This window comes from Octopus bimaculoides, chromosome 3, assembly GCF_046866305.1.
Source record: "Octopus bimaculoides isolate indiv1 chromosome 3, ASM4686630v1, whole genome shotgun sequence".
Lineage (NCBI taxonomy): Eukaryota > Metazoa > Mollusca > Cephalopoda > Octopoda > Octopodidae > Octopus > Octopus bimaculoides.
The window spans coordinates 55,253,821-55,280,187 of NC_142930.1; the positions used below are offsets into that span (position 1 = coordinate 55,253,821).

General features: G+C 38.2%; 1 protein-coding gene across 18 annotated transcripts in view; it reads right to left on the reverse strand.

Annotated features, from left to right (window-relative positions):
* The window catches only part of LOC149136544 (uncharacterized), a 151,887-nt gene that overhangs the window by 43,115 nt on the left and 82,405 nt on the right, over positions 1-26,367 (reverse strand). For 12 of the 18 annotated variants that reach the window (XM_089348999.1, XM_089349008.1, XM_089349009.1 and 9 more), the window contains 3 exons: positions 25,339-25,413; positions 22,633-22,785; positions 10,125-10,628 (listed from right to left, as the gene is read on the reverse strand). Coding sequence is in view for 1 of the 18 variants with exons in the window: in XM_089349004.1 (XP_089205130.1) it covers positions 22,759-22,785; positions 25,339-25,413 (102 nt within the window). In the remaining 17 variants the exon portion in view is untranslated. Of the gene's footprint in view, positions 1-6,163; positions 6,421-10,124; positions 10,629-16,036; positions 16,291-22,632; positions 22,786-25,338; positions 25,414-26,367 lie in introns of those variants that run through there. The other 6 variants (XM_089348998.1, XM_089349010.1, XM_089349004.1 and 3 more) reach the window with 5 other exon arrangements.

Consider the following 26,367-nt stretch of genomic DNA (forward strand, 5'->3'; position numbering starts at 1 on the left):
ATCCCTGGCAGAACCATTCAGGATACCCTCCATCTTATCCGTTATACCATAGAGAGGGTTGGTAATAAATCTGGCAAAGGTGGGGCACTGGTACATTTGGACCAGTCTAAAGCTTTTGATGCCTGGAGACTGTGCTTGCGCGGTTCGGCGTGGGCCTTGGCTTCCTCAGGTGGTTTATCGCTTTGTACCGCAACATTGACTCGATAGTTCGCGTGAACGGTTTCCTTTCAGAGCCGTTCTGCATCAGACGGTCGGTTCGTCAAGGATGTCCGCTCTCACCGCTATTGTTTGTGGTGGCTCTGGAGCCCCTACTGCGAAGGTTGAGTGGCATTCCGAGAGAACCAGTTCTAGAGGTGTTTGTTACGGCTTACGCGAATGATATCACTATCAGCGTAACCGCAGTAGCACGCCTACGTGAGGTGGGTAAGACTATTGAGGATTACGAGGAGGTGGCAGGAGCAAAGATTAACTGGGAAAAGTCGGTCGGCTTGCAGCTCGGCACCTGGGTTGGCAAGTTGATGCCTTCAGACAGCGTTGTTGGGCGCTGGACGGAGGGACCGGTTAATTTGCTGGGAGTTTGGTTTGGACCAGGCCTCCAGATAGAGAACTGGACGGAGATATTGAGCAGGGTGGCGGCAGTACTCAAGACCTGTTCTTGGCGGTGGCTATCCCTGAAAAGGAGGGTAGAGGTGGCCGATGTGATTATCGCATCGGTCATTATCTACCGCATGACCGTCGTGCCCTGTCCCGATTGGTGGTTGATCAGGTTGGAGAGACAGCTCTTTCGCTTTTTGTGGAAGGGCAGGTCGCCACTTGTGAAACGCTCTGTCTGCTGTCAAAAGCCTTTAAAGTGAGGTTTAGGGATGCCTTGGTTAATGATGCGCAGACATGCGTTGAGATTGAGGCACCTCTGGATTCTCCTGGATAGTGAACGGGTGTGGTCTCCGCTGGCCAGACAAATGTTCTCGGAGTTCAAAAGTTTTTGCGAACAGGAACCCTGGTGTTCTCGTAGACCGAGGTCGAGTGAATGGCATAAAGAGTGCCGTAAGGCCCTCTTGCTATTTCGGCGCTTGGGCAACGCCAGCGGTGGGGGTCAAATACAGATTTTATATAGTGGGTTGGTAGAGTCTGAATGCAATGATGGCCTGGGGGCGACTCTAGGTCTCGGGTTTATTCAACTGGACAGCCTGTTTCACCGGGTTGAGAACGTTATACAACTTCCAAAAGTCCTTAACTTGGCAATGCTACAGAGGTGCCTTGCCCGTTTGGGATAAGCTCGCAAGACACGGTAAGCGTCGGTCGCCGAACTGTCCAAGATGCGGGGTAGGGGACAGGGAAACCGTTCCTCACGCTATTGTTCAGTGTCCGGAGATATCTGAAATGTGGGCTTATGCTGAACACCTGTTCGGCGAAGGAAGAGTACAGCTGTCGATTGAGTCAATTATAAAATTGATCCACCGGGAGTTATAACAAACGAAGGTAAGAATTGTTTTCTCACGGTTGTAGCAATAACGAAAGAGGCAGTATGGAAGACTAGGATAAAAAGAATTAAGACAGGCAGCTTTATCTATGGCTACAATTTACGATCATTTTTTATTTTTCATTTGAAAAGGAATGTGTGGCTGGAGAAGAGATGTCTGTCGGAGTTTACGTTCCAAAAGAGATGGAAGCATGTTGCACGAGTGTTATGCGTGCATGGAACCGTGTGAATAGACGGAAAAAAGAACAAAATAGGTACCAGCGATAGATCGGGGCTTGTGGGGTCGGAGCGTGGCCTGATCATCGCTTCATTTGTATTGTCCCTGTATTGTTAATTTCATTCGATTTTTTATATATTTCATTTAATTTTTAAAAGTCATATTTTATGTAAAATCATATCAATTTACTGATCTCATCAGTTGTTTTGTCCATTTCTATGTTTAGCCTCTGGTGGGCAATAAAGAAATTGGTATTTTGCCTGTCCTTACGTTTTGAGTTCAAATTCCGCCGAGGTCGACTTTGTCTTTCATGCTTTCGTGGTCGATAAATTAAGTACCAGTTGCGTACTGGCGTCGATCTAATCGACTGGTCCCTCCCCCGAAATTTCGGGCCTTGTGCCTAGAGTAGAAAAGATTGTTCTTCGTGTTATATGTGATTTAAAAAACCTACGTTGTTAGGTAATACGATGTTTGTCTGAAATTCTCAGAGTTTGACATTTCATATATTTTCATTTGTTTCCCAGCGTAAATCAGAAATGGATTTTAGTAGATTTATTTGTTAATATTCTTGTTTTAAACAAGGCGGCAAGCTCGCAGAATAGTTAACCCGCCAGCTAAAATATTTAGCGACATCTAGTTTGTCCTTACGCTCTGAGTTCAAATTCCGCTATGGTCAGCTTTACCTTTCATCCATTTGGGGTTGATAAAATAAGTACCAGTTGAACACTGGGGTCGATGTAATCGACTAAGCCACCTTCTCTGAACTTGCTTGTCTTTTGCCAAAATTTAAAAAGTTTTGAGTAAGCCATCATGAAAAATGTTAAATTTTCTGAGGGTTTTTTTTCCATTTTACAATAAGTATGTCCTTAATTTACTTCTACACACTACAGTTTTTTTTTTCTACTTTCCCAATTCCCTGAGCGATGTTTAATATTCTTAATCAACAGCAGGATTCCATTAGGAATATCCTCAAAAGAGGAAAAGGTAGTATAGAAACAAACTTACTGAAGCCACTACAGTAAGGATGTGACATTTCAATTTCGAAATTATTTTGCTAGTTGGAGAAACACCGATTAACATAATTACAAGTCAGTACTTCCAAATAAAAATAAAGGAAAAACATAAATATAATATTATACTTTAAATAAATAAATAACAGAATATCTGGAATGTCAGGAACTTTTTATCGTTTGGTCCCTTTCTGCATTTATTGTACTACAAAGTAATTCCTCGCCACATCGCGGTTCACCTATCGCGGTTTGTTATTTAAGTTTACGTCGATTTATCCGTGATATGTATACAAATTATAAAAATGATAAAAAAAAATATACAGTACTGTTTCTACTTCGCGGATTATTACTTATTGTGGAGGGTTTGAAACGTAATACCCGCTATAATCGAGAGATTACTGAATTTCGTTTTAGCAATTACACTTATTTCTCCATGAAATATTTCAATTTTGTTTACTTTTAGCTTCCTTCTTTATTTATACATTTTCTTCTAGCTGTGCTCCCTGTAGAATTTGTTCTATTTTTAATAAACATTTTTGTCGGTATAAATAGTAATATATTAGATAATCGTCTGATCTCTTTAGATATCTCCTCTGTTAATTGTTTCACTTGGTCTCTAAATAGTTGGTATTAGTTCATTTTTGATTCTGTCTCTAGTATTATATGTATGTGTGTGTGTGTGTGCGTGCGTGCCTGTATATATGTATTCATGCATATATATATATATATATATATATATATATATATATATATATATATATATATATATATATATATATACATATATATATATATCAATATATTATAAATTAACTATGTATGTATGTATAAATATATATATATATATATATATATATGTATGCAGGCGGGAGAGATATGTTATAATATACATATGGAAAATACTGGAAGGACTGGTACCAAACTTTGGCATCAAGTACTACACGAATGCCCGCACAGGTCGCCACTGCATGGTACCAAGGGTACCGTCCACTGCATCTCACATAAGAACAAGGTACTGCAACAGCCTCGGTTTCAGAGGACCTCAGCTCTTTAATGCCCTGCCAAAATATTTGAGAGACCTGCAAGACATGGATATAGAGGTCTTCAAAACAAAACTCAACGCTTTCCTCTCCACGATACCAAACGAACCAAGGGCTCGAAATGAGACACAGTTTAGGGCAGTGATGTCAAATTCTATTATACACCAGATGTGCCATCAAAACTCTTGATTGGACTATATCAGGTGGAGGAGAAGAGCCATGCAAGGAACGTGAAGAGAGCACAGCATAAAGACGGAAAGTCACGGTGGTGCTCCAGCATGACCACAGCCACTTGCTTGAAACCCATAAATAAATAAATAAAAATATATGTATATAAGATCGTAATACTTCACGTAAAGTAAATATAACAAATAATCCAGAATCCTTGTACAGCACTCGATCAATTCAAAATTCTACTTAGTTCGTGGCAGTCACGAGGCCAAACATCCCTGACAGTTTCATCCGAATCTATCCACCTCCGCCTTTGCAAAGGCGGCGAATAGACCAGATATAGTTGTCAAAGATCATGAAGGAAAAAAATGCCTTCTAATTGATGTTTCAATACCAGCAGATGACAACGTTTCTCTAAAAGAAATGGAAAAACTTTCAAAATACAAAGACCTGGAAATAGAGATAACTCGAATGTGGAATCTAAAAACAGAAACAATTCCTATCATAGTAGGTGCCTTAGGTATAATAAAAAAATATTCAGACAAATACATAACAAAAACACCAGGACTTACAAATATATATAACATACAGAAAATTGCACTACTGGGTACTGCACACATTCTACGCAAAACACTTTCAATACAGTAAACATAAGAGCACCACAGCAAACCACAGCACATACCCAAGGCGCACAGAGCTGCGCTCGGTAGTGAAGTGAAAGCACGTTATAAAAATAAAACTACTGAATAATAATAATAATAATAACAATGCCCAGATGCAGTACCAGGCAGTGGCTGACATGGCTTCTGATTGGAAATGTTATCATGTACATTGTTTTGTCTTGATATAAAAGATGGGCTACAATAAATATTCTGCTCAATACCGCAGATTTGGTTGTCAGACTTTAACAAGTTAAAGTGGCTAACGATATGTGCATCCCTGATAACGAGCAGAAGTAGTAGGAGAGCATCATAGCCATGTGTTGAAAGGAATTCTTTGGGGTTTGAATAATTCTCTTTGGAAACATGGGTGTTTCGTTCAACATCCTTAAACAACCCTTATTCAAGGACCTTTTGAGCGGGATGGGCCACTCGACCTGAAGAAAATTTTCACTGGTCCCCACCTGCGAGGTCATACGCTGTTTATTTTGATATGAGATCATCATGTCGCGCACATATGGCTGTGATGCATGTTGCCTTGTGTATCCTTATCAGACCGGTAGTCATGATGGGTACACTGGGCTTCGTTTATTTTACCTTAGTGTGAGTTTGCTAGTATGCACTGCTCGCTCACTCAATATTAATAATGATAATAACTCGGAAAAGATCGAGAAATACAGACAATTAAAAGACGAAATTGCAGGGGCACTCGAAGCACTAACTCTCAGGTTCAAGAAATATGTCAGAGAAATTGGAATTGACATGAGGGCAGAACAGGCCCCCAAACCGCTCTTTTAGGGACAGATAGGATTTTGAGAATGGTGCTTGGGTGTTGAATGTCTTCCACGATAAGTTAATGTAAAGTTAATAAAGCTTATAGTTTGCGGGAAGAGACCCTGTGAGACCTATTGCAACAGGTTGCTATCTTCTCTCAGAGAATCAAACAGAGCAAGTAAGACAGAGAGCTCTGAGAAGTAGAATAATAATGATAACAATAACTACAACAACTATAATTATAACGCGAGAAATTTTGCACTGCACTTAACTCGTGATAAGAACAAATGTAGCTTCAAAATACCCACTACTTTCCCTTTGAGTGGTCACCGTTTGAGCTGCAATATTGTGTATAAGTGCTCAGTGACTATGTTGCGCTCTGTTGACAGACTTACACTTAAATTCCAGCGTTTTTATCAAAACTTTCTAATTACCTTGATGACAACACTACCGGCCAATCTATCTATCTATCTATCTATCTATCTATCTATCTATCTATCTATCTATCTATCTATCTATCTATCTATCACGCACGCACACACACGCACACACACGCACACACACGCACACACACGCACACACACACACACACACAGACACACACACATCCTCTCTCTCTCTTTTTTTCTTTCTTAACAACATTTTTTTTCTCTTCCTCTTCTAAAAATACATTGTGACGTAGTATATTTTGATTCCGCCCTTCTTTCCCGCTCTATAATAGATGTGATGGAGAGACAGACGGATATCCACTTCAATTTTATAGCAAGATTAAAATGTTGCAGTTTAAGAATACTATATGTCCGAGCACTAACTGAATTTCAATTATTGCTTTATTTAGGGTTTTTAAAGATTGCTGCAGGTCTTAGCCTATCAGTGTAGAAGCATAAATGAAACTATTAAGGGTAAATTACGAGAAAAATCCTGAATGAAAACGATACACACTGTTGGCAGCGCTCGTGCGTCGGACCAGATATCTTGTGATATTTATCTGGCTTTCTTTAAGTCTTAAGTTCAAATTCTTCCATACTGGTTTTACCCTTCATCATTCTGTGGTGTATAAAATACGTATCTGTCAAGTAGAGATAGATGTAATTGATTATCGCCTTTCGTCTCTAAGTTGTGTAGCCTTGTACTTCACTTAAAAATCAGTTATACAATTTCGAAAGAAAAGATGTTTCATATATATATATATGTATGTATGCATGTGTGTGTATATATGTGTGTGTGTATATATGTATATGCATGTATGTATATATATATATATATATATATATATATATATATATATATGTTTGTATATATATATATATATATATATATATATATATATATATATATATATATATATATATATGGAGGCGCGTGGCTTAGTGTGTCAGCACCATGATCGTAAGATTATGGTTTCGATTCCTGGACCGGGTGACGCGTTGTGTTCTTGAACATAACACTTCATTTCACGTTGCTCCAGTCCACTCAGCTGGCAAAAATGAGTAATGCTGCAATGGACTGGCGTCCCGTCCAGCTGGGGAACACATTCGCCATTGAAACCGGGAAACCGAGCCCATGAACCTGGCTAGGCTTTAAAAGGTCGTATTTATTATTTATATATATATATATATATATATATATATATATATATATATATATATATCGGTCAATAATCCTTTTCTTCCTTGGGTGTCGCCGAGCAAACACACGAACCATTTCGTCCCTACTTTCAAGTTCGTGCCTCACAGCGTTCACACACAAACAATTTTTCTCGTCTGGCCGTAAAGCCTTTTCTGTTTGTTTTCCTGTCTTGTTTTTTGTCCGCCACAACATTCCTCCATGGCAACATTTAATTTGTGTATACAAATTTAATTTGCGGTCCATGGGAAGAGCTGTTTTAACGATGCGTCCTGCCTAGCTCTTCGAAACGCCGGTGTTAAAACGGAGGTAGCTGATGAAGTAGAATGTTCTCTATGTGGCTTGTGTGTTTTCTCGTCTCTGTTTTGTTTGCAATGTCCTGTACCCAGATATGCACCTATACATACAGGTGGATGTCGGTATGCACATACCTGTACGTATATATGCATATACTCATTTACCATTTGTTTATATATATATATATATATATATATATATTACCTGAAATATCTCAGTCAACCTAGCTGTAGGCAAGTACAATGAGTGTTTCGTTCAGATTTTCTGAGAGAATGAGCTAAAAAAGACTGATACTCTTCCTCTACATTGGCTGTTTTTTCTCCAGTGATCCAGTAGATTAAAAAACTGATCTTTGTTACCATCTCCATCGTCATCACTTCAGCCCCACCATTGCCACCATTTAGATATGATAATATACTACTTGAAAAATTCAAAACAAAGCAATTAAACAGTGTCCTTCTTAATATATCGATCTAAACACATTCATCGATGATCTATAATAGCATGTTAGTAAAACGGTGCGAATAAGATTAATTGCAGTATTCTGGACAACGTAAAGTCTAATTGTAATATTCTTCAAATAATTGCATTTTAAAACCATTTTCGTCAGATCAATATGGACACTAGTAATTCCAATCCACCTGTTTAATTTTTTTTTTCTTATCCAGTTTTTGTTTAATTTTATTATTGTCAGCATTAATGAAGGCAATAGATTTGCAGACTTGTTAGAGCATCTTGCGGTATATTTTATGGTTCTTTATGCACTGAGTTCAAATCTCGCTGAGATCAGTTTTGCCTTTCATCCTTACAGGGTCGATAAAATAAAATGACACTCAAGTGTTTGCGGTTGATTCATGTCAGCACAGGATTGTTGGTGAGCTGGCGCACTTAATAAATTGTAATTGTTAGCTTAGTTCCTTCAAGTTGTCAGTCCAGATCTCATCAGGAGGTCTCAAGAAAAAATAGTCATATAGGCACATGCGTGGCTGTGTGGTAAGAAGCTTGTTTCCTAACCACATGGTTCCGGGTTCATCCTCACTGCGTGGCACCTTTTATAGCTTCGAGCCGACTAAAGCCTTGTGAGTAGATTTAGTGGACAGAAGCTGAAAGAAATCAGTCATATGTATGTATGTATGTATGAGTGTGTCTGTGTTTGTCCCCCGCCATCTCTTGACAACTTATCCTGATGTGCTGCCTCTGTAACATAGCGGTTCGTCAAAAGAGACCGATAGAATAAGTATTAGGCTTACAAAGAATAAGTCCTGGAATCGATTTCCTCGACTAAAACCCTTTAAGGTTCCAGTATGGCCGCGGTCAAATGACTGAAACAAGTAGAAGAATAAAAGAATATCAGGGTAATTAAATCGTTATATTGTTTTCGCATGATTGGTGTCATTGTGGTTTGACTAGCAGCTTGATTAATACCTCAATTAATCGTAAGCTGGACAGAATTGTCTTCTTCTCAGTCCCTACTTATATTCCTTTAAGTTCTGAGTTCAGATTTGCTGACGTTAACTCCGAATTTCTTGTTGCAAAGTCCAGAAAAATAAGTATCAGTGATATCACTGGTTTGATTCATTCAGTTATTCTGAATTCAGATCTCACCCGAAACAAATCTGATTTTCTTCTCTCTGAGGCGAAACAAAGTACTAGACCTGTCTTGTCATCAACTATACATCTTTCCTACAAATATTTGATTTCATGTCCTTTTACGGAATCAGTATTATTTTTAAAGGCAATTTCAAGGAAACAATAGTACGCTGATAAAATCCTTTTCTCTGATTGGTTTCGTTTCACCTACTTCTTGAATTTAAATCCAGACAATTACAACTTTGCTTTTCATCCCTAAGAATGTGTACAATGATGAGCAAGTATACGGTGAAGGTTCATTTTATAGATTATAAACTCTCTCATACGAAACTTTCATTTAAAAACAATTATTGTTAATAAGAGTTTTAGGTACCTTTGGTATTTCAGTTACACCCAACCAGAGTCTACAAATCAAGCGCTAATCGATCACGGGTACCGAATCAGTTATAGCTATTTCTACTAAATTTATGATCTTGTGCTATAATCTATATGGTCTCTCTTACAGATTAATAAGCTCCTTAGATTCCATTTGTATCCCATTTTTAGCAGTAAAGTTAGTTATCACTGCAAAACCATAATAAGAAAAAGGAGCACTCCGTCGGTTACAACGACGAGGGTTCCAGCTGATACGATCAACGGAACAGCTTGCTCGTGAAATTAACGTGCAAGTGACTGAGCACTCACCAAACACGTGTACCCTTCACGTAGATCTCATGGAGATTCAGCGCGGCAGAGAGTGTGATAAAGCTGGCCCTTTGAAATACAGGTACTACTCATTCTTGCCAGATGAGTGAACGTGAAATGAAGTGTCTTGCTCAAGGACACAATGTGTCGACGGGAATTGAACTCACGATCGTGAGTCGAATGCCCTAACCACTAAGCCACGTACTTTCCACATAATAAATTATAATACTAAAACGAAACGTCAGAGTTAATGCTTAGAAAATGCTTATTAAATTTTTCGTACAGTTACTGGTTGATATAGAACATAATACAGCTGTTATGTCTAGAACATATTTATTTACATATTGAAAGATGAAATTATGTGTAGTTCTTGTCTGTTTCAAAAGCCATTTATAAACGGAGATATAAAACATGGTTATCATTGAGAACACAGAAACACGGATTCATCACATCGCTAGTTTATATTACGTCTATGAAGAAACCAATACTAATAAGAGTACATACACTCACATACGTGTATATATATATATATATATATATATATATATATATATATATATATGATGTATTAAGCTTTCAACAAGCAGAATAACAATCGATCAGCTAACAGAGTAAAGATAATACTATAATAAAAACTACAAGGCTTGCAAAATACAGCTACCCAGGGTTCTCTGGTCGAAACATTAATTTATCTCGCCATTATTCAAGCTGAGAACAAGATTGTTTGCTTGTTGCTTTCTGAGCAGGTGACGTTTGAATAAGGAATGCTGGTCAAAAGGAAAAAGACATTAAGCAAATGTCAAAAAGACGTAAACAGATCGTAGCCTATTTTAAAATTTCGCCAAGATGTATTTCTTAAAATGTGAACAACTAGAAAACATTTCGTTCCTGGAATTTACGTTGTGTTGGAAGCTCTCAAGGCATAGTTATTCAAGAGAATATACTGAACATCTTTTGGACTCATCAATATAAGGTCTGGTTTTCGAAAGGATCGTTCATTTGTTGACGTAGATACGTCCTTCATCTTTAAGCCTTCAGATTAAAGCCGATAGTTTAGTTGAATGCCTCTTATCACGGTACCTGAAATTCAAAAAATGGTTGTTATGTTTGGAATTAAATTTTCTCCCACGGTTCCGATATAACTCTTGATTTCTAATCGACCGTTGTCATAGTTCACCGATACCGGTGCTCCATAAATAGCAGAGTATATATCTCATTTCTACCCCAGAGGACATTCAGATTCGCCTCTGCATGTGCACCCAATGTAGGCTTGAGTCGTCTGTTGCTTATTGATATATGACTTAATATTAGGAGAACAAGGAAAGGTAATTTTAATCTTGAGTCTGTTAAAGATTTTACTGTATCTTTAGATACAGTAGAATCTTCAACAGTAGGACGGAATCTGGTGACACGGCAATATATTTCTAAAGGGTCATAATAGTTCAGCTTTAAAAAACTTGTTAGCGTAGTGACATTTGAATGTCATATAGAGGTTGATAGAGTAAAGCGGATCTATTTTTCAAATAGACAGCAAATTATTGAATGATGGGGTATTTTTCATGGATAAGAAACGGAAAAGGAACGCCGGAAGCCATATTGTTGATACTGTATTTTACCGACTGGAATTAGCTAAGCCCATCACGAATGTTTTGCATCCCCAACCGTCTTGTTAACACATATCTATACTTATTCGTACTTCATAGAATAGCAGACTCAACATTTCTGTTTGCATAAGATGTCTTAGGAGTAGGCAAGAGTAGGACATGTACTTTTCCTTTCATGCTATCCGAACAAATTTTAAGGCTTGTTTCTACCGGTGCGAAAAGGATAGCTATTTTCACCTACTTGGGTTTCTTTGGCAAATACACTGAACCGCAAAAGAAACGTGAGACGTGTGTGACTGTGAAATAGGTTTTAATTTCATTGTCAGAGATACATTTTGATAAAGCTGATAAAGTCAATTTCTTGGATGCACTTTGACCGTAGTCTAAGGGTCGTTGGAATGCGTTCTGGTAGTGGGCGGACCAGTACATCGAGATTGTAGGGCGTGACGTGTTCAGTACTGTGTATGCCCTCCCTGAGTGTTCAAAACGGCCGTACACCATCGGTACATGAAGTGCATGAGGCGGTTCGCAAAAGCCATTGGCACCTGTGCCCACACCCTGAGGAAAGTTCCACACGAGTTGTCGGTCTTGAGACCACCTGGTTCAGCCGTCTCTGGATTTCATCCCACAGGTATTCAATTGGGTCCAAATCCGGGTTGAGAGCCGGCAACGGCATGGTTCTGATGTTGTTCTGATGCAGGAAGTCAGTGGTGACTCTGGACGTGTGTAAGGGAATATTGTTCTGCTGGAACACGTGGCTATGGTGACGCGCGATGAAGGGCACGATGTGAGGTTTTAGGATTTGGTCAACGAAGCGCTGCGCTGTGATGCCATTTCCTCTGCTTGCACCAACGTTTTGGAATACATGGGCCTAATTCTCTGATTCAGGCCTCTGGCACCTCCAACCGTGATGCATTGGCCATCCCACGCGTCTTTCTCCATGACATATGCATTTCTGTAGCGTTCATCCCTCTTGCGCCACACCCTCACTCTGCCATCCGAGGTGGAAACGCAATACCGGCTCTCGTCAGAGAAGACTATCAACCTCCATTGCTGATGCCGCCAATGTCGGTGTTGTGTAGCCCACTGTAGTCGTGCCCGACGGTAGCGGGCGGTGAGGACAGGCCCTCGAGCAGGACGACAGTAACGTAGGTTGTTGGCGGCCAGTCGACGTCGTACCATATTGTCGCTGATGGGTCGCTGTTCAGTGCCAATTGTCTCGTGAACTGTCACGCTGGACAGTCTGAAGCGATCACGGAGGTGTTGCAGGTGGATCAAGTGGTCCTGCCGGGGCGTGGTCACTCAGGGGTGCTCTCTGCGGGCACTGTCTACGGTGCTGTTGCTGTTGTTGTATCGCTGTTGCAGGTGATAGATGATGTTGACTTGGACATTGCAAGCTTTCGCAACAACCAGGGGCACGCTGCCTTCCTTGCAATCGACCGATAGCTTGTTCTATCTGCGCTGCTGACAATCGGGTCATACCTGATGCGTCCAAATTACGAACACCAAGAAGGCGGTTCAAGTTGATTTTTCTACCCATAACCTCAACGAGATGCACGTACATTTCGGTTTTCATGACAATTGTTTGCAACTGCCACCAACGGCTTTCAACGCAGCTGCGTTTTGGCGTCTCGTTTCAGGGTAAGTTGAAAGGTTATCTGCAATTTGGGTCTCAGCCATAAACATGCATGTCTTGGGATATTTACACTTACATCCCCGAAATAAATTTTCAGAATTTACTATATAAAAATAACATTTGAAAAAATCGCGTTTCTTTTGCGGTTCAGTGTAGCTTTGAGAACCATTTATTTGTTGTCTTCCATACGTTTGAAGTTACTACAGTTACCATGACGGTATTTTAATAATACTGACAAGCATTTTTCATGCTAGGTTCTGAAGCTCTGATAGTATGATGGAATTAGTGTGATTGATACCGTTTTTCTATTGTATTCTACACCTGACCGATCCAAATATATGGTATTTGGTAATCAAATCAATTATCATGTTAAGTTTTATGTGGAAAACTCTGATAATTGGAGCAACGGTGGAAGAGTCTGTACCTGAATCCCGTTAAAATTCCGGGTGAAATAATGAAGAATTTTGAGTGGCCGAAACTGCGAACATATATCAATGAACCCTTTGCTTATTCGTGTATATATATGAAAAGTTACCAGTGAGGCTTGAAGGAAGAATGCAAAGCTGACAAAGTTTTCTTCCATTTATTGCATTTCATAAATGCATAGAAGAATCTGAACTCAGCACTTTTTTTAAAGGGCTCTAATTTAATACATTCTCTCGAACTGAATATTAGCAAAAATGCCCACAATAGTATGGGAGAAAAGATTTTAACTTTGATGCTGGTAGGTAAGCCGTTACTTAGACTAAAACGTAATAAGCATAGAAATTCATGTTTATTCATTAGAATTTGAAGAATTTGATCTACCAGTGGTATTCCAAAATGGTTGTGGTGGTATGGTAGATGGATGGGTTAATGTTTACAATTACACCGGCACGAAAAAATCGACCTTTTTTTGGAATTTTTTCAGCGGATTCCTATGTTTTCGATGACGGAGATTCTGAATATGCCAAAAACCATGTTTTCAAAATTTTCAATTACCCCCTCCCACGCCAAATTTTAAAATTTTAACTTTCATTCAAATTTTTTTTTCAGTCTAAGTGGAAAAATATGGAGATTAAGAATATAGAAAAAAAAAAGAAAATAATTAATTTCAAATTGTCTATGAGGAAACTCCAAAACTGATTCATACACCCCTCGCCATCCCATCCCGCTATCTAAAAGTGAAATGAACGGCTTGCAAATATGAAAGGCTACTAAGTGTGAGAGAGCTGTCCTAATCTAAACATAAGTGAGAATCCAACCATTCTTCTTGTCCATCAGGAATTATTTCTAAAGTGCATAAAATATGTGGCATATTAGGATACGGCTTAATTTTGGGGGCGGGGTGGAGAATTTCGGAAAATTCTCCGGAGTCCACTTGGACAAGAAAATGGATATTTTTTAATGAAATTCTCTACAAATATGAACTTGTTCAGAAACACCCGCGAGTGTGGAACGGTTCTCAAAAATAACTCCCAATTGTCCCCCCACCCACCAAAAATATTACGTCCTCGGAATCTACATAGTCCGAAGTATACTTATAGAGAATTTCATTAAAAAATATCCATCTTCTTGTAAGTTAAGACGAATTGAAGTGGACTCCGATGAATTTTCTGAAATTCCACACCCCACCCTCTTATAAAATACTTTTCCCCCAAAATCTTATATATTTGGAATCTACATGATATAACACATATTCATAGAAAATTTTATTACAAAATGTCAATTTTTCTGAAAGTTATGATCATCCAAAGTCGGGGTGGGGGCAGAAATCTGTAATATACCAAAATTTCGTGAAACACGTTTGATATTCGATGGGGTCTTTTTATGTGGGTCAACGAGTCACTCATTTTTTTTTTTATCCAAATAACATTCATACTCAGATTATAGAAGGGCGATGGATGTTCATCACAAAGAAGAAAAGTGACATTGTGTAGTTATTCTTTTAGTTGTTTCAGTCACTTGACTACGGCCATGCTGGAGCACCGCCCTGAAGGGCTTTAGTCGAACGAAATGACCCCTTATTTTTGAAGCCTAGTACTTATTCTATTGTTTTTTTTGCCGAACCACTAAGGTATAGGGATGTGAACATCGCAACATGAGTTAAATAAAGGGTTAGGTACGAAATTCCACCAAAATACATGATGAAGGCTGGAGAGTACATCAGCCGAATCGTTGTGATAACAACAAACACGATCAGGACACCTACCTCTCCATTGTAAATAATGTACAGCAACAGCGCGGTTATAAGCAGTGACGGGGTGTCAAACACAAAGACACACACATAGATACACATACATATATAGGCCGACTTCGGAGTTAGGAAGCACCAACAAGTTAGAATTTCTGTTTTGACGGAGATTTTTCAGATTTCTTTTCACCGTGCCCTTGGAAATGATCTAGAGTATCTGTTTTACAAAAAACTTCTCTTCTCTTCTCTGGAGCGATTGTGGTCAATTTTGTGGGCGCTATGCACTTAAAATTCAGGCATAACTACAGATTTCTGCCCCACCGACTTTGGATGATCCTAACTTTCAGAAACATGGATATTTTGTAATGAAATTTTCCACGAATATGTGTCATATCATATAGATTTCCGATTATACAAACTTTTTTGTGTGGGGATACACATGAACGAAGTCCTATGAAATTTTGATTCTTTTTGAATGAAGAACACAAACATTTTCTTCTATCAGGACCGTTTACCTTTAAAGCGAAAAAGCAAAACCGACGTATACGACAGGCATGTAAGATGTATTTCAGTGTATTTTCTCTGTTCATTCGCACGCGCACACACAAACACACAAGCCATTCATTTTCACTTTTAGATAGCGGGATGGGGTGGTGAGGGGTGTATGAATCAATTTTGGAGTTTCCTCATAGAAAATTTGAAATTAATTATTTTCTTTTTTCCATATACTTAATCTCTATATTTTTCCACCTAGACTGAAAAAAAAAAAAAAAAAATTGAAAAAAGTTAAAATTAAAAAATTTGGGGTGGGGAGGGGATAATTGAAAATTTTGAAAATATGGTTTTTGGCATATTCAGAATCTCAGTCATCGAAAACAGGAATCCGCTGAAAAAATTTCCAAAAAAAAAACAAAATACAAAAAAAACATAAAAGAACGGTCGATATTTTCGTGCCGGTGTACTTGTAAACATTAACCGATGGATGATCAATTGTAGCTAATCCTACATATAAAGTTAAGATTACATTTAAGAGTTATTACATGAACATATACCCAGTCGTTAACAAAATCATACATAAAGGAAAAATCAAATCATATTTATTAAATGTTTCAATCTGATTAAATTATTTTTCAGCTGACACGTTATTTTCAGAAGCTGATGCATCGTACTAGCATCGACATTATAGAAGTCAATTTTTGCGGGTGCGAGTTCAGATCAGTTCACTCCTCTGTGAAGGGTCGCTACTCAGTGAATGATTGACATATCAGTGAAATATCCCTCTAATCTGAAGAGAGCACATTGGATAGTATGATTCAGTATGCAGAATATCTGAATTAAAACAGGATGGTTATGTGAGTTTGTTTTATAACTCTGTCTTATATACGAAGCTACATACAAACATACATATGTGCCGTGCTTATACAACAAGAAATATAGAAGAATATTAACATCTGTAAGCAGATTAAGTAAACTTGTCGACGGCGTATGTTTGCAAAACGTATTTAACTTTCAGGAAAAAAAAATAACAACGGAATATATTAAATAAAACTGAACTGAGGGAACAAAAGAAATCGAGTAGTCCATTACAAGAATATCAAAAAAAAAACTTTCAACTTCCGAAGTCATTTTAAAATAGCATATAGTCGCCGCTATTTTTGTCTTGCTTTCCAATGTACGTCGTATTATTAATACTATAACATCTAAAAGAGGGCTACAGACTGCTTATGGAGAACTATACAGTCGACTATGCGATATGTGAAACAATAAAGACAACTGTACCAGCATAACAGTTACGTTGTTCAAACAAATGAACAAGCATCAACTTTCTGACACAAATCTGTGGTTATCTGAAAATTTTTTCTTTTTTTGCTATATTTGTTAAACCATTTTCCTTTTATCACTGGGAGTTAAAGGCGGTTTTGACACTATCACTTTGAAACACATACAAGCACACGCACGCGCTCACGCACGGACACGCGCGCGCGCACACACACACACGCACGCACGCACACATGTACACACTCACGCCTAAGTTTCTTGGACGAAAGTCTCATCCACTGTCTCAGATATTCGGAAACCGAACAAAGAATTTGAAACTAATTCAAAATACGTTATAAGAATTTAGCCTTTTAACGGTCATTTCAGGTCATGCAGTTATTTATGCTGCCAAAGCAACACCAGTTTTATTTAAAGGACATTTAGCAATTGGAGAAGGGACAAAATCTTACAGCTGTTTCGGCTTATCGTTGGCATGCCCCATTCTGTCTCTATAGCTCCCGTGCACTGGAGTAATTAGTAGATGAAAATGATATAATGGGGGTACATGCATGATTCGCTAGGGCTCTTCAGAGATTTACAAAATTCAATACATGAATTTTGCCAAATTTTAATACAAATATAAAATAAGAATAAAAAAAAAAAAATTAAAAATATAAAAATATAAGGCACAAAAGCCTACAAAAAGTATATAAAACCATATAAATAGTTATAACAACTCCAATATACATGCTTATACATGTATACATTACCATATGCAGATATACATGGATACAAAAACATAGCTACATGAGTATATATGTGTGCTCAGATGCATATACACAGATGGCTGCACATGCATACCAAAATAGTCAACAGTCACTGTCACCACATGTGAGGGGGACATATACATATATATCTATCCCCTTTTTTATGTGCCTTATATTTTTATATTTTTATATTTTTACTTTTTATCTTTATTCTTATTTTATATTTGTATTAAAATTTGGCAAAATTCATGTATTGAATTTTGTAAATCTCTGAAGAGGCCTAGCGAATCATGCATGTACCCCCATTACATCATTTTCATCTACTAATTACTCCAGCGTACGGGAGCTATAGAGATAGAATGGGGCATGCCAACACTAGGTCGAAACAGCTGTAAGATTTTGTCCCTTCTCCAATTGCAAAATGTCCTTTAAATTTGAAATCTTAATTGTTGATATGATATGGTATGTCATAAGTGTCTGTATATTGTGTTTTTTGTCAATTTAGTTATAAAATAAACAGATTAATCAACGGAATGCAGTGTCTGTAAGTTGATGAGTACCTCATATCCCCCTACATTTTCTTATTGCTATGTAAATTTAGGGTAAAATAACCCCCTTTTACCCGCACCCACTTATTGCACTTGGTATAACACTAGTGTAACAATAATTGGGTACCCTCCCAGCAGTATATTGGATAGATATTATCCCTTAGTGGGTTGGATCTTAAACCCCTAACTCTCTTGGATTATATATATATATATATATATATATATATATATATATATATATATATATATATATATATATATATATATATATATATATTCCGTTGAGATAAGATTAACAAAAAGTACTCCGTCCAATGAGTACTATGTTTGTACATAGTATAAACACAGAAACGTGTTCCCACAGCAAGAAACTATTAGTAGCTCGTATCTTTAAACTGTGTACATTAATACATACATATATATATGCACACTCACAAACTCACACAAGCGCGAGCACGCACACACACACAAACACACACACACACAGAGGCACGTACACGCAGGCACGCACACACACACGCAAAACACAATGATTTGCTAAGGATAATCACTAATTCTCCATCGGACCACACCTAATGTCGTCAATAAATATGAGACACATTAAGCTACATAGTTTTAGGTATACAAATAGTTGTATTGACCATGGGCTGAACATGTTTTATCACATGATGAAAGTACTAGTTAATGCAAGCTAGACAGGTTTCACAACAACGTTACACGCAAACCCACGAGAAACCCTCCAGGTGGCTGGTTGACATTATTTTACTTGTACTTGCGGCGGCATTCACCCAGAGTGGATTGGGACAGCTCCAACCAACAAGTTCACCACGTCCCTCACGAATGTTGAACACATCCGACCGTCGGCAGCAGGTGAGGTGTAGAATTCATGTTCGAAGTTTCAGTGGAAATACAAGTTCAAAAGTGGTCCCTAGTCACATCCGTAAACACTTTAGGATAGTGTCATCCGTAGCAGCTCATAGTGTCGTCGATTGTCGACTGTCACAGAGCATTCGGTGACCAAATCGCCGCCAGTTATCGGAGGGGACGTAGCTTGGGTTTAAAACGGGTTCTAGAGACATACTTGAACAAAAGGTAAGGAATGCCTCACTCCCAGTGGTCTTACAATATGCCGGACACCAACCCAGAATTTCTGAGGGCCCGTCCTATTGCGAAGCAGTGGTTGGACCTACACTATGTTCATCCATCCTTTTGACAGGTCTTGTTTTTAGTTTTGCTGGGTTTCTAGCAATCCTCATCACCAGACAAGCCCTGTAGGGGTACTGGTTAAGTTGCTGACAACCCGACTATGCAACAAGTTGTACTGCATTCCATGTTACTAGTTGCGCTCATAAGAGACCTCACAAATTCTCCTGGATTATAACCAACCGCCTTAAGTACGGAAAGAATGGACACACTTTTGCGTGTGCGCCCTAATATAACTCGGTCACACCAGGAATACTGCCAATGAGAGGCGTTGTCGATTTGCGCTGACCTAAAAGCCGAACAGGTATAAAATACACACACACACACACAGACACCCCCCCCCCCACACTTTCATTCAAGCACATGGTCATGCATTTGCACAAATAATTATATGTAATTAGAGAACTGAAATTAAGTAATTGTATTATAAATACAAATACATGGTAATATGATCTATATTTGTGATGAGTAATTTAATTATACATATACATTAATATGTATGTATCAACTACACCTATTTTTTCAAATATAAATGGAAATAATGAGCAACACAATATTAGTGTTCCATAGCGAAACGGTTACAATTCTGATTCTCAAATTCAAGTTCAAATCTCTGTAAATCCTTATGTGAACTATCGTTTACTTAAGTCATTAATCTGCGACCATGCTGTGGCACCGCCTTGCAGGGTTGTTGGCCAAATAAATCGATACTAGTAATTATTTTTTAAAACTTGCTATTTATTTTGCCGATCGGTGTTACCGCACCACTAATGCTACATGAATCTAATCAAACCAACAGCGGTTGTCAAGCAGTGGGGAGAGATAAACAAACAGGAAGACATACGCGCATATACATACATAAACATATACGCACACACACACATATATACATATATTTCGCTTAGACATTGCGCATGGCTTAGTGGTTAGGATAAACACATACATGCAATCATACATACTTAGTAGTTAGCGGACTCATGATCATAAGATTGTGGTTTCGATTCCCAGACCTAACGACACGTTGTGTTCTTATGCAAAACCCTTCATTTCACGTTGCCCCAGTCTAGTCAGCTGGCAAAAATGTGTTGTCCTGCGACAAGCTGGTGTCCCATCCAGGTGGTGAGTATATACACCATGGAAACCGGCCCTATGACTCCATATGGTGCAGGAAGGAACTTTACTTTACATTTTGCTAGACATTGCATTACTACTAACCTAGTGTTAGAACCCAGTATACAATTGTTTCAGTCATTGAACTGCGGCCATGATGGAACACCACCTAGAAGAATTTCGTCGATCAAATCGGCCCCACGTTTTCATGTTTTTAAAGTGTGATTCTTATTTTCGACCTTTTGTTTATCGCTGAACTGATGGCTTACGAGGACGTAAGCAAACTAAGACTGGTTGTCAAGTGATAAACATAGACATACAAGCACGCACACACGCACACACACATACACACATGTGCACGCACACACAAATGCCCCTGTATAAGATCAGCCTCCTTACAGTTTCCGCCAATCAAATTCACTCAAAAAGCATCAGTCAACTCGGAGTTAAAGTAGTGGTTTCTAGGTCAACTGGCTGACGAGTAATTGCCCGACGGATAATTGCCCGATGGACAACCGCCCGGCGGACAACTGCGTGGCGGATAACTGCCTGATAGATATCTGCCCGATAGGGACAACAGCCAGATAGATATCTGCCCAACAGACACTTTCACTTTATCTTAAGCTGTCATTCATTTTGTCATTTGGGCGAATCTTCTTATACTCAATAATTGTATTTTTCCTCAGTTTGCTGAAGTAAAGGACCACCAGGTGTCGAAAGGCCTAGCAACTCTATTAACAGTGAAACTCGTGAAACGCTTTTCATCTTAATTTATATACAATTGCTAGTACCTATGCATTTCGTTAGAATTTAACGTGGAGGGTTGAAGCTCTGCTGTAATGGTTATGACTACGTTAAGAACAGGACTTGTCATCTGAAAAACGTTCTAATGTCAACGCCGCCGAAATAACAACTGCAAGGCCGAAATTATACTGTGTGGAGAAGAAATTTTCAGCTAGATATACGAGCACACTCACGCTGCATATAATTTTCGTCAAGATCTATCTGTACTTGAGGAAATGAAGGAGAAAGCTATTACAACCCACCAAACTTCACAACAAACTATAACAAAAGTTTCGGTAAAAAGTCTCTACTCAACTACCGGTCATAAACACTATAAGGCGTTCAATCAGAAGGTATAAACAAATTAAAAAGGTTCCGCATCCCACACCAAGAAATTTGCATGATAAGGTCATTCTTGTTGTTGTTGTTGGCACTCCGTCGCTTACGCCGTCGAGGGTTCCAGTTGATACGATCAACAGAACAGCCTGCTCGTGAAATTAACGTGCAAGTGGCTGAGCACTCCACAGGCACATGTACCCTTAACGTAGTTCTCGGGGATATTCAGCGTGACACAGTGTGACAAGGCTGACCCTTTGAATTACAGGCACAACAGAAACAGGAAGTAAGAGTGAGAGAAAGTTGTGGTGAAAGAGTACAGCAGCGTTCACCACCATCCCCCGCCGGAACCTCGTGGAGCTTTAGGTGTTTTCGCTCAATAAACACTCACAACACCCGGTCTGGGAATCGAAACCGCGATCCTATGACCGCGAGTCCGCTACCCTAACCACTGGACCATTGCGCCTCCACAAGGTCATTCTAGATGAATACAAAAAAACATGCAATGAAGAAAACTTCTTACTTTACGATAGTGGACCCAGTGAGAACCGCATATTTTTGTTTTCTACTGAGAAAAATATGTGACTTTTGCAATCTTCAAGTGATTAGTTTTGTGATGGTACATTCAAAGTAGTACCAGAACTATTTTACCAACTCTACTTCATTCACTGCTTAATCTCTAATAGAACGATTCTTTGTGTCTTTGCATTATTGCCAAATAAACGTCAAGCTAACTATGAAGAACTTTTCAGCCGACTTCGGACTATTAACTCCAGGCTCAACCCCGCTAGTATTTTGATCGATTATGAACAAGTTGCCAAGAATGCAATTACCGAAATTTTTCCAAATGCAATTTATCAAAGGGTGTTTTTTTCTTCCTTCTCAAGCAGTTTATCGGAAGGTACAATCAGAGGGATAACAATCAAGATGTCAGAGCGATGCTGATTTTGCTCTCAGCATTCGCATGATACTACCCTTGGCTTTTGTGCTAACAGACAATGTAACAGTATTTGGGAAGTTATAAGAAAATTTGTGCCATGAAGCAGATCCAGTCATTGATTACTTTGAAGATGCTTATATCGGTATAATACGACGGCATAGCAGAGACAACCCACTCTTTCCTATTTGTATGTGGAACATGTATGACCGAGTATTCAATAACTTACCACGAAACATTAATTCCTTGGAGGTACGGCATAACCATTTACAGGCGAATATAATGCCAAGTCATCTAAATATCTGGCGTTTTCTTCAGTTATTGAAGACGGATCAAGTACTTAAGGAAGCGATCATCAACCAGATGCTGGTAGGACATCAGCCTTCAACCAAAAATAAAAAAAAATTATCAAGATTTAACCCATATATGTCCATAAAAAATGAAGTCTTAGGAATCGGTTATGTTTTACATATATAGTAGATATTATGTTTAATAACATATACCACTTGATTTTTTACTAATTTATTCAACAGACAAGATGTTATTACAAATTTATGTATGTTGCATTAACGCAACGATGGGCACACCAGCCGCAGTACATGCTTCGTTAGAGCAACAGTGGGCCGCATGTTCCATACTGTATTATACAGAAAATCTTACAACATCGAAAAGATGTTTACTAATTTAAATAAAACTGAAGCATTTTATACTCGTTATTTCTATTTTTAGGGAAAATATTTGAATTAATGAAAATTGAAGTAAACATTGAGATTAGATAAGAATGACTGAGTATTTGAACTAATAAAATTTTTAAAAATATATATTCATAGAACTGATTGAAACCTTTGTGAAGATTTTACTATGAAGCTATAATTATCTATCATTGTAACACATTATACAATGTCACAAAACAAAATATACATTCTGTCCAAGTATAACCTTTTTCTTTTCTGTTATTACGTAATAGGCTGAGTCTGACAACTTTTTTCTGTCATTACGTAATATAAGATAATTGGCAGCACCTCCACCCAAAACTTCCCTCACTAAGACTGGATTCTGTGATTATTAGAGGCACACTTGACATGCATAAGAACTTTGCATTTCCTGCACATGTATACAGTTTTACTCTTGCATTGCCTACATCGACGGTTTTCTGGCTCACTCTTTGATATATCATGACCTATGTTGTCATATCTTTCCTCGTTGATGATACTTGCTCTAGCTGCAACAAGAGTTTTGTTTTATTGGATTCATGGGTGGCGTCCATACTTCTTCAAACGATACTGTGCAGTTTGACGTGTAAATGCTAGTAGATCTTCTTTATAGCCCCCTTTTCTGGCAAACAACCATGCATTATTCATGCACACGTTCAATAGGTAGGACACAAGTGGGAAATACCATCCCCGCCCCCGAATGTTAATGCGGCACTGAGATATGTTTTGGTCTAGTCTGTCAATACCTCCCATGCTTGAGTTATATTTTCCAATTACTTACGGCATTGGTATCAAAACTTGTTTACGTTCTGTAATTGACCAGCGCTGAACTTGCTTTATAGGATGCTCATCACACTGATTAGACCCAACGATAACGATACCATTATCATTCCAAATTGCCACTAAAATGCCAGAATATTTTTCAAGAAAATGCTCCTCAGTCTCTCGTGGACATTTTTCAAACTGCTTGACTTCGGTTAGAGGACACTTTCAGATCTATTACTACAAATCGTGCCAGTGGAAGAATGACCTCTTTGCTGTATCTCTTCTTGAAGGTTGAACGATGTGAAAAAGTTATCAAAGGAGAAAAATTTCTTTCCTGAATATTGAGATTCAAATTTATCAGTCATGTTAAGCACCACTTCTCCTCTTAGGCCGTATGTGTCCTTGCAAAAGCTACTTTTTGCCTTTTTACATTTTCCTTGATATAAATCAATCCAGTATGAGTAACCTAATGAACTAGCTGCTACCCATCCTTTGTAACCCCATCGGATCGGTTTGCCTCGAATAAATTGCTTTATGCGATGGCCACCATAATATGAGATCATGGAGTCGTCAATAAAGATATTTGTTGGATCAAAAACCGAGCCAAACTGTATAATGCTTTGATTTAGAAGGTCCAACAATGGGTGTACCTTTGTAAACCTGTCCTTGCTGTCCAGTTCATTGTCTGCTGCATGAAAGTATTTCATTATCTCCTCAAATTTGTTTTTATTTTTGCATTGAAGTAACTACAAGCTCATTTCGAACATCAGATTCGGTTTCCCAATATAAACGACGGTGATGTAGCGTGTTATATCCTGAGAGCAATAAAATACCAATGAAAACCATAATCTCGCTGCTTGACAATTGGAATGCATGATTTCCTTTTTGAGCTGCAAACAAGATAGTATACTTGGTACGGTCTTCTATGACAGTATCATCTAAGAAGAGCTCAAATATTTCATGAGGTTGCCGAGGTATGTCAACAATAGAAGGCCTGTAGGGGTAACTTGTGACTTCTTCTTTTGAGGGCATATCCTCCACATTCCAGGTTCTGGTCTTTTTACGCTTACACTGACGTGGAAGTACTCGTCTGCTGAAAATTATCATTTTGTTCTATAGGCTGTTGTGGACCATCATCCGTTTGTCTCATACTAGATTCTTCAGCAGCAAAAAGGGCTTCGCTAAGTAGCTGGTTCCCAGGTAGATTTAATGCCATACACAGCCTAGATTTACGTGCTTGCCTTTGCGATAATGCAACACCCTGTAAAAGTAGGGTGCCCATCGTTGTGTTTACACATCATCAAAAAAAAAAAAAAAAGAATTCTTCTTTACGCTTTCATATAAACTACTTCAAGTTGGTAAAACTAATAGATATTTTAGTTGTGAGTAAAATGATCTTTTGTCATCAGATTCAAAACATTAGAAAGCTTGAATTAAATATGAATTACATTACTTACTTGAATTTGTGAGAAGACATAGTGACTTAAAATTTCAGTGTATTTAGATTCAACGTTATGGTAAGCTTTCACAATCTGGAAGAGAAGAATAGTATGCAACTGTTAGCTACGGATGTCGACTACCTTCTGAACATTTCGTATACTCAGTCAGATGCTTCCCGACGAGTAGGAGTAGGTTTTGCTTTGCGAAAACACAACCAGGGGTATATATGGGTTAAAAGAATTGCAAATATTGTGAAGGATTATGAAAATCGAGAAGTGATGGATTTTTTGGGGAGGAACAGCTCATAACTTAAAGTTTTAGTTTTTTTTTTATTATTTTCCGTATTACATTATTGTTCGTGATATTGATAAATCATCTGTAAATAATATTGTTTTTATACAATTTAATGTTTTTTTTGTTAAAGTTTTACTTCTGTTTCCAAAAATAAAACATAGATGCTATTTATTTTACCTTTGAAAAATAAAAATTTTTATGTTACGCTATGACAACTAAAAAGATTTAATATAATTAAACATTTTAAAAAATATTTTAGTTTCGATTTACTTTGGAATTACCGGGCATTTGTCTGGCATTTGGTCATCGGGAACTTGTCAGTCGGGCAGTTGTCTGGATACCATAGTAGAAACACAATCACCCAAAATGCATTGCTGGGAAACTAAATTTGAAGCTATGTTTTTGCGAAGCGAACTTCTTAACCACGCAGGCAAGTTTGCTTCTGCCAATAACGATGTGGTAATGTATTATTTTGCTATGTTCTTTTCATTTGCTGAATAATAACGTCACTGATTGCAGTTTTCGACCTGTCGAATCACTGCTTAACTTCGTTAGTGACGATGATAGTTATAAGGGACGCCTGTGAAACTCAGTGCAGGAAACGTAGCACAAGGGATCTTTGCCCAAAAGCAACGTTTTGTATGATTTTGTAATCGATGTTTGCATCTTAGGCTGATACGCATAGTCAAAAGATTGTTGTTGTTGGCACTCCGTCGCTTACAACGTCGAGGGTTCCAGTTGATCCGATCAAC